The sequence below is a fragment of the Homalodisca vitripennis genome, chromosome 5, assembly GCF_021130785.1.
Source record: "Homalodisca vitripennis isolate AUS2020 chromosome 5, UT_GWSS_2.1, whole genome shotgun sequence".
NCBI classification, from domain to species: Eukaryota; Metazoa; Arthropoda; class Insecta; order Hemiptera; family Cicadellidae; genus Homalodisca; species Homalodisca vitripennis.
Window position 1 is genome coordinate 166,328,580 of NC_060211.1, and position 10,027 is coordinate 166,338,606.

The 10,027-nt window shown below is 30.5% G+C and overlaps 1 protein-coding gene across 1 annotated transcript; it reads right to left on the reverse strand.

Moving 5' to 3' along the window:
• Positions 1–8,055: 8,055 nt before the first annotated feature.
• On the reverse strand, positions 8,056–8,661 carry LOC124363696. The gene has a single exon (XM_046818958.1). It carries the CDS (start codon positions 8,659–8,661, stop codon positions 8,056–8,058), a length of 606 nt encoding a protein of 201 aa, XP_046674914.1.
• Positions 8,662–10,027: the final 1,366 nt, after the last annotated feature.

A 10,027-nucleotide genomic window follows, 5' to 3' on the forward strand; every position in this document is an offset into this window, starting at 1 on the left:
GTTTTTTTTTTAATAACCCATGGCGAGTTTAAAAAGCATTAGGTTGCGTAATTAGTATATCTTTTTAAAATGAGATATTTTCCACAATTATACAATTAACAAAATAAGTGTGTAAATTTTTAATGTATATATATATATATATATATATATATATATATACATATATGTGCATTATATGAGAACCCTTTCTTGTATTCTCATGATGGGTTTCTGCCAAGAAAGGATTTGATCTTCATTGTCAATGAAGACGTCTGCTCCTGTCAAAGAAGCTTACCAGCAGGACAAATTCATTTTGATCCGTTAAAATACGATATTTTCCTTCTGCTACCACACCATATTAGTAAATCATTTTTCTCCACAGTTTCTGTATAATACTTCTAAGGAAGATGACACACGTACTTATTCTCTATCATTAGTATTTTTTCAGAAATTGATTATTTTTTTATAAATTCTTTTTTATTATATTTTACAGTCACAAAGGTAATAGCTACAATTAAAACAAAGGGTTAATACTTTAAATCTGAGTTTTAAACATATAATTCAAAGGTTTACATATGATGGTCCAAAATAAGAATGTAAAACAGTTTATACTTTTACATTAGTTCGTAGAATACCAACTCAATGTTCCCCTCAAGGCTAGACAAAAGCAGGGCGGACCTTTACATTTTACTTTATATTAATATAACTTTAATTTAATTATCAATAAAAATACAGCTAAGCTTAACAGTTTAGTTGAGTTTTCTAAGAGACCCAAAGGGCTTAATTTCACAACTAGCGATGTCAAGAAACAAACTACATTCACTTCTTTGAAAGTTTTATGTTGTATGAAAACCTGTTTAGAAGTAATGAGACACTCCTGAGACGCCATTACAAGGAGAGTGCCTTCTCTATAAAATGCGTTACTTTCCAAGAATTTGTTTATAACATGTTGTAAAATTTAAAAAAGCTATTAATCTGGATTGAAAATTTCAAATTTTATTCTCTTGGGTTTTAATGAAAGATAGAACATCATATATACAAATTAAAATATAATAGCAGTAGTAAAATACCAAGTTTATATGAATCGCACCAGTAAACTGAACAGTTTATATGCAGGCAAGAAACTTCTTAAAGAAATAAATTTCTTGATTAACTTTCAACCTATTTATGGTTAATTTTATTTTGAAACTACTTGTATCATGAATTTAAACATAACAATTAATTATTTATAGTAATGTTTATTACTAATCAGGTCTTTGTGAAACTATTTAAAAGTGATCAAATTGTATGCAAATATATTATATATATATATATATATATACATGTTTTGTTAAATGAATATGATAATTAACACATAGAGTGTAATACTCACAAACCTAAGTTGTTAATTTCTCCATAAATATCTTGTCGTAGATGGTTAATTTGCCTACAATTGTTTCTCATGTTTATTGTAATCCTAATCACGTAACTTATTAATAAATATTGTTGTATCGAATGGTATATGGAATATTTACTTAACATTACAATGGTGTTATTACACACTGACCATTTAGTAAATAATCTTTACTTCAGCTCACCGTACGTTATCGCATTGTCATAACCGTACCCATGTCGGCTTCTGAATTTCATATATACATACAGTATTCATTCACCCATACCTCCTTAAAAGGTCTATTTGAAATCAATGCAGTCTTCAACGTCTCAACGGAACAATGACTAGTCAAGAAAATAAAAATTTTCTAGGTGTTGTGCTAGGTGCCGTAAATTACAATACTAGGCCTGGCCGTCAAATAGTGTTGTGAATAATTCTACGAGTGAGATAATTATTGGAGAAATGATTTATTTTGTTTACAGCTCTTCTCTGATTGAGGAAAGGTTGCAGCATCAGCCTGTAATCTCAGGGGTCCAGGTTCGACTTTCAGCTTGGGTAAGGTATTTCTGCACATACTAACGTGATCTGAGCTTGAAATAATTTACTAACAAATTCGAAACAGAGTTTCGTCATCTATAAAAGAAAACTACAATATTTTTGCAGCTGTAAAATGTAAACGTTTAATTTAGTGTTCCAATTTAAGAAGTGGCCAACAAACAAGTTGTGAATACCGCACATATTTTAGAGACTTAGCCCAGGAGTGACAATTTAATGGTCACTAAACTCAAGTCTCAACAAGGGAAGAAAGTTTTGCCATTTCTACTCTTTACCTGTGAGCTGAAACATAAACTTTCATGTTCGTGTTGCCAAAAGACTCTTTGCAATTTTCACTATGAAGTAAGATTATCTTATTGAGTATCAAAGTTTATCCTGCATTTACTTTGGAAAGCAATTTTATATTGTTACTTGTTATTTTTATATTTGATAGAATGAAAAATATACAAGGTAAATATGTCAGATTCTGATAGAATATTTTCCAGGTAATTATGAATCAAGTAGTTATACATCTCACTTTGTTTATCAATAATGTCATATAATGTCTAAATATAGATTTCTTTTAAATTTATCCTGGTGAAATTTGGATGGAGTATTTATCTGAACTGTGAATGGTAGCCTAAACATATCGTAAGTTGTTGTAGAGCAAAGTTTATATGGATAGCGGAAATATTGGTAGTAAAACCATTTTCTACTATCATGTGCTGTATTAATTATAGAGGTTTTGTTTATAACATGCAGCTGCTTAATAACTACGGGCAGAATATTGTATCTTAATAATTTCAATTGATTATAATGTGTTACAAAACGCTACCCTAGATCTCCCGCTGAATGTGTTTGTATGGGTATAGGAGATAAAAATAGGATATTAAACGTATTATTAATTAGTAAGCTTAGAAGTGCAAGGCATTAATTAAATATATTAAATCCTACATGTAGCCTATTACATATTTTAGAACATTCATTTGAATCCAAAGGCTATTTACTACTGCAAAATACCAGTCAATGGTCAAATTTAAATGGCTTTTGTTCCTAATATTGCTATGTTCTACAGCTTGTTTCGTCTGTTTCATTATGTATGTGGTAATCTTACGCGAGGTATTAGGGGCATGTGGTAACAGTGTCGTTGTGTTTCAAGAGAAAGTAATTGCGTGGCGGGGGGTCTGCCTTCTTGAGGCTTTCCAACAGCTTTTTCATACAAAAAAGATCAAAATACATCAATTCTCTTTTTGGTTGGTCTTGTAACGCCATACGTACATGTCTTTGATGTATCAGTCCAACTTACAATGTATAAAACTGTACATTCACAGCCAATTATTTTGTAATACCTAAGATCTTTGGGATTTTGATAGACTTGTTTATTATGATTTATCACTATTGCATGCCATCAATATTTAATTTATTCAGAGGTGGTATTATTTAATTCAATACTTTTTTAATTTAATTGTAAATTTAATTAATTTACAAATATAAGAAGTGGAGTAACAATGTTCATTTATCTCACATAAACCAACATTCTATTGTTTAATTCCCTTTGTTATATTTTCAGTAGCTATATCTAACGTTGCAATAGGTCCACAATTAATTTGGTTACTAATCAAAGGCTGTGCAACCAAAGCGTATCGTGTAACCATGTACAAGGGCGTGTAATATGATTGTATTCCAGGATACAAACGAGTAATATCCACAAGAGAACACTCAAAGCTTGATAACCATCATCAATCACTTAATAATATATCATTAACAATAGCAGGACTGTGAATAAGATACACAGTTAGATCAAGTGACGTGATACAATTAGAGACTTTAATATACAAATAATATATCTCGTGACTGTTCTTAGTAGAAAATACAGGAAATCGTTTGGCTTGATTTTTAATTTATAGTATAGTTAAACTTTCTACTATACGTTGTTCTCTTTGATAATAAACCAAGAGCAAATTTTTCAGCCTATCAATACTGCTAATGCATACCAATATTAATAGTATTTTGGAGTATATCTTCATTTAAAATCGCGTATATTTTGTATTACAAATCACTTGAAAAGCTAAATTGAATTACAAAGAATATCACAGTTATACAGCAATGCAATTTTATCTAAACTGTTATCCTAACGGGAATATGCATTAAAGTAGAAATATTTCAAGTAGATAAAAGTTTTAAGGAGAATGCAGAGAGTCGGTGCTGCGACAATACTAGACGTCGTTCACATGGTGCACACAATATAGACGTCGAACACACAATAATAGACTTTGAACACACAATACTAGACGTCGTACACACAATATAAACGTTGAACACACAATAATAGACGTTGAACACACAATACTAGACGTCGTTCACATAATATTAGACGTCGTACAAATGGACACACAATATAGACGTTGAACACACAATGCTAGACGTCGTACACATAATATTAGACGTCGTACAAATGGACACACAATATAGACGTCGAACACATAATAACACCTCTCTATAATACCAAATGTTAAAAACATGAGAAATGGATATCTGCTTCCTGCAGTAATTTAACTGCATATATAACTCGAAGTTTTAAAAAAATCATGCCAATATCAATGTATCTACAAATTCTAAAATTAAAATAAAGTGTATTTTTATTTTATCCCCAAAACTGCACTTATAAAAATAAACTATAAGATATCAAATTAATTGTAAAGTTGTGATTTAAAATGAATAAATGAATTTATTTCCCATATAGAAATTACACAATACAATCATTTGAACCATTGAGAGAAAAAAACTGGCCAATTTTACAAGTAGTTTGGCCAATTACAAACATTTATAAATTACAATTCCTTAACTAGCAACCAGTCTATGATTAATTAACTGATTAGTTAACCAATCTAAACTAAATCTAAACTAAATTATCCAAAATAAACTAATTAGAGTCAAGCATTATGTTTATTACAAGTTGTACCATCTGTGGGCAGAGATATTCATTTAAAACATGCTTAAAAAACCACTACTCTAGCACGTTGGTGAAACACCTTACATTCTTCTGACCATAAAGCCAAGCGACTGTCCTTTTACAAAAATACTTTATATTGATTGAGTTCCTTATTTGAAGCGGAAGTTGGTTGAAAAATTTAGGGCCTATGTATTGAATAGAATGACGGAAAATAGATCTGTTAACTTTTGGTAGTTTAAACGATTTTTTTCGAAGCTTCTCGTACTGTAAATATGGTCATTTGGTATAATACTTTCTCTATTTCCGCTCCTAACAAAAAACAGTCTCAGGACCTTAAATATAAAGAGATGTTGAACAGTTAGGATTTGTAGCTCTGAAATAAAGGGAACGAGCTTGCTCGTTTAGATTGTTTAAGAATTATTCTAAGAAAAAAATTTGAGTTGTTCTTATCTTATCTATTAAAGTTTTATAAGTACCCCCACCCCAGAAAGGTAGAGCATACTGTAGTATTGAATTGATTAATGCAAAATAAAGGGTTCTTAAAAGATTAAAATTACAAAAATGTCTTAAAAAATAAAATTTTCTTAATTTGTGATCTTAATTTTGAGTGCAAATCTAAAATGTGCGGTTCAAAGATAAGTTTTTCATCAAGCAAAACACCCAAATATTTTATTGATTTCGCTTTTTTCAAAGGTTGACAGCTACATAATTGAAAATTGCAGTTTATTGAATGGAAAATTAAAGGAGAAGGTAAGTCAAAACCAAAAAAACCAAAATTTATAAAATTTGTTTTACTGACATTCACTTGCATTTTATTTATTAAACACCATTTTCTTAGTAGTAGGAGATCAGAGTTAATTGAATTAGTAAGAAGTCCAGAATCTTTTTCAGTGTAGAATAGAGCTATATCGTCTGCAAAAGCATTTATATTTCCTTTAAAATTAATATCTAATAAGTCATTTATAAATATTAAGAAAAGGGTGGCAGAGGTCGTTTACCCTTGCGGGACCTGTTTGAATTATGAGTGGGGTCACTAAAGTTATTATTTATCTTTACCTGCCGTCTTCTTCCGGTAATAAAACTGTGGAACCAATTCAGAGCTATTCCTCTGATACCAGCAGCTTCTAATTTGTTTAGAAGAATTTCATGATCTACCATGTCAAAAGCTTTTCTGAAATCGACAAATAAACCCGTTGTTTTTTGTTTTGAATTTAAGCCATTAAACATTAATTCAGTTACTTATTAAAGAACTTTCTGTCGATCTGCTCTTAATAAAACCAAATTGTTTGTCACTAAAAAATTATGATATACTAAGAAATTTGGTTAACCTTATCAACAAAATTTTCTCAATTAATTTAGAAAAAACAGAAAGAAGACTAATAAGTCTTAGATCGTCTAGTTTATAAGAATTTTGTTTTTTTTATTGAAGAATTTTGGTACTATTGAACTTAGTTTTAAACTTTCTGGAAAAATACCATTAGAAAACTGTTATTAATTATATAAACCAAAACTGGCGCAATTTCTTTTATTATATTTTTCAACAGACAAACGTTAATTTTGTCAAAGCCAGTGGATTTTTTGTTTTTTAGACTATGAACAACAGCTGTTACTTCATCCACGGTGGTAGGAGTTATAAAGAAGGAATTACGTATGACACGGGTAGGGAATGTTTCATTAGAGGGTGCTGAACCTTGTTGGACTGACTGTACTGAGATAAGATGCCTATTGATTACCTGGGCAATAGAGAGCTGCTCCGTTATCACTGTCGCGTTATCAAGCTCAATCCGGTCGACGCAATTATCTTTGTTGCCTCCAGTTAAGCTATTGATTATTTTTCCAATGTTGTGAAATGTCTCCAACATATTTGAATAATAATAAATTATTTTTACAAAATCAATTTCAGATTTTAAGTTTGTGGAGAATTTCTTAAAATAGTTAATAAATTCTGTATCATACGGTCTTCTTTTCGAGATTTTAAAAAGTTTTTTCGTTTTCCAATTTTTTAAAGTAGTTTTGATGTAATCCACGGACTCAGTAACTTGGCTTTCCTCAGTTTACAGTCTAAAGAAACTATCCTGTTACTATTAATTATAATATTATCTACAATTTTAAAAAACCTATCATAACATAAATTGACATCGTTTTCAACGTACACTTCACTCCAATCAATGTTTCTTAATTCAATCTTAACCTTGTTATAGTCTATTTTATACTTAAATGCATTAAAAACACTATTATCAATAGCCTCTATTGTCTGATTACTAAATTTAAGTCCCAAAACACAGTGGTCGGTAATACCTAATTCAAATACATCACTATAGAATGTATTTATAAATCTATTTCTAATAAAGATATGATCAATACTGGTTCGTGAATTATCAGTAATTCTAGTAGGTTTATTTATCAAGGAACAAAACCATTACTATTTAAAATATCTTTGTAAGAATACGTTACTGTGTTTTCCTCTAGTAAGTTAATATTTATATCACCAATATAAATAACTTAATTCAGTAACAGGTTGAGTAAGTTCAAGCAAAAAGGAGTTCTCATGTACATTTTGTAACCTATATAAGCAGAATAGTTTAAAAAACATATTATTTAATTTAACCTCAAGTAAAAGAGCATCGGCAGAAGTCATATTATTTGATAACAAGATTTCTTTGCAGTCTATTGATTCATGAACAAAACACACAACACCACCTGCTCTATAATTGTTATTGCAATTAGCATAAGTACTGTAACCAGGTAGTGCATGAAGATGTAATTCATCACTACTAATCCAAATCTCACTTAGCACAATAACGTGTATTTTTTGTTTGATATTACTTAATTCAACAACAAATGCATTAAATTTCTTCCTCAAATTCCTAATATTAGTATAAATTAAGTTTTTATATATATTCAATGTACTTCCATGATCAAAAAATACTTGTAATTCAGTACCTTCGCTATTCATGTGTTCATTCATTTTTAAAGCTTAACTCATGTGAGATAACCATTTATAGTGATAAATAAGTAACATAGAAATAAATAACAATAAATAAATAATGAATTATAATAAACAACCAGTATAAATTAGCAACAATCAACAGATAACTATGAATGAAACAATCAATGATAACAATAATTGACGACAACAATAAAGCTCTGAAATAACAACAACAACAAAACTTAATAATAATAAATAATTGTATAATAAATACTGTGACTTACATGTTTATTTAAGCTTGTTTAGTTCATCGTACGAGTCCACCTTGATATAGCGGTCCCTCTGACATTTCATGACAAAAAACTTCCCCTCTTTACACCAAGCGTATTGGTACCCTATTTCTCTGCACTTAACTTTCAACTTAGAGAGAAAATTTTTTTTATCAGGAGTCAGGTGCTCGTTGACGTAAACGATCTTATCCGGGAAGGCGGAATTTATCTGTCGAGCAGTTAACCCTTTCTTTTCCTTATACTTGCTTAGTACTGTGTTCCGGATGAACCGCCTGGAGAACTGGACGATGAGGGGCGGTGGGCGGTCCTTTCTGAAGGACGGGACTCGGTGGGCCGTCGAGATGTCGCTCTCCTGGATCTCCACTCCCAAGGCAGCACCAACGTCTCTCACCAGGCCGACCACATCCTCCCTAGGAGTCTCAGGAATACCGTTGACTTCCACATTGTTCTTCCTAGAGTACTGTTCAAGTGCTCTAACTCTGTTCTTGAGAGAAGTCACCTCGATATTAAGGGTGCTGTTCATAGCTGTTAGGTGCTCGTTTTCTTTCTTAATCACTGCTAATTCTTCTTTAATAGTTTTCATTAGGTTCGTAGACTCGTCCATTTTATTAGACATGAACTGTACAGATTCAGCTAGGATATTTATCTCATTTCTTGTAGTTTTCATTTCTTCAATCACCTGCACTTTAAAATCTTGGAGAGCACTGATGAGGTCGTTATTAGAAAATGTAGCCTTTCGACAAGTTTTACATCTCCAGTCTTTAAATGAACGAGTCTTTGTTCCCACGACGTCATCTTAGAATGCACTTAGAATGAAAATACTTTTCACAACTTCCAGCGCACTTCACCCTTTGATCTTTTTCGACACCGTTACAGTCTATACCACAGATGCCACAGACAGACGACATATTTAAAAACAAATACTAAATATATTCATTAACACAACAGCGAACAGTTTAGGTTAAACACAGTCAGTACGGCACTACGAGTAGAAACACGCAAGGCACACAGTAGCTCAGAGCGTCTTATCAGCTCGCCGGTTGGAGCTAAACTGATAACTGGAGCTAAAATACATTGGCCAAACAAAAAGAAAGTAAAAAACAGAAGAGTTAATGGACATAAAGCATGCTGTAGATGGAGCTTATATTGGTAACTGTTAAATTACATTAAAATACAAAACCAATATTTAAAACATATTATTGTATATATATATATATATATATTCTATATATATATATTCTATATATATATATATATATATTCTATATATATATATATATATATATATATATATATATATATATATATATATATAGAATCGTAAAGTTAAAGTTTCTAAATTAAATTTTCATTGTTATATTTCAATTTATCATACCAGTTCTAGATTTGACTAATTCATTATGCGCTAAAAAAACTCGAGAAGTATATAAACCGTGCGCTACAGCTTGATCGAGTTATTTCTGCACAATTCTGCTAACTCTAATCTAACCAGATCATATTTTACCCCGTTTAATTTAAATCTAGGCGTCTGCATACGGATATTTAACATTTTGTAACACTATTTAATGCACAAGTAATAATAACTTGTGTCTAGTAATCAAATAAATCAGGTTTTTAGCCCTCTTCTTGTCAAAAAAAGAACGTGGGGAATTTTTTTAAAATATTTGTCGTACTCAACTGTGTCGATAATAACATACAGTTGTATTTTTAAGCTGGCTCGCCTGATGGACGAATAATTTTGGCGTTTTTTTTAAATATTTTTTGGTATAAACAATAGTTTTAGGGATTTGCACTGGTAGCAAAGGTTAAGGTTTGCACTCATCTTTAAAATTCAAAGCGAAGCACTCTTTTTCAAACACAAACCTACTAATGTGACTATATTTTATAAAGATCCTTAATTTAATTTTAGTAAGAAATTTTTCAAATGTGAAACTTCTTAAAATTATATAAATATTCTTGAAATTTTTATC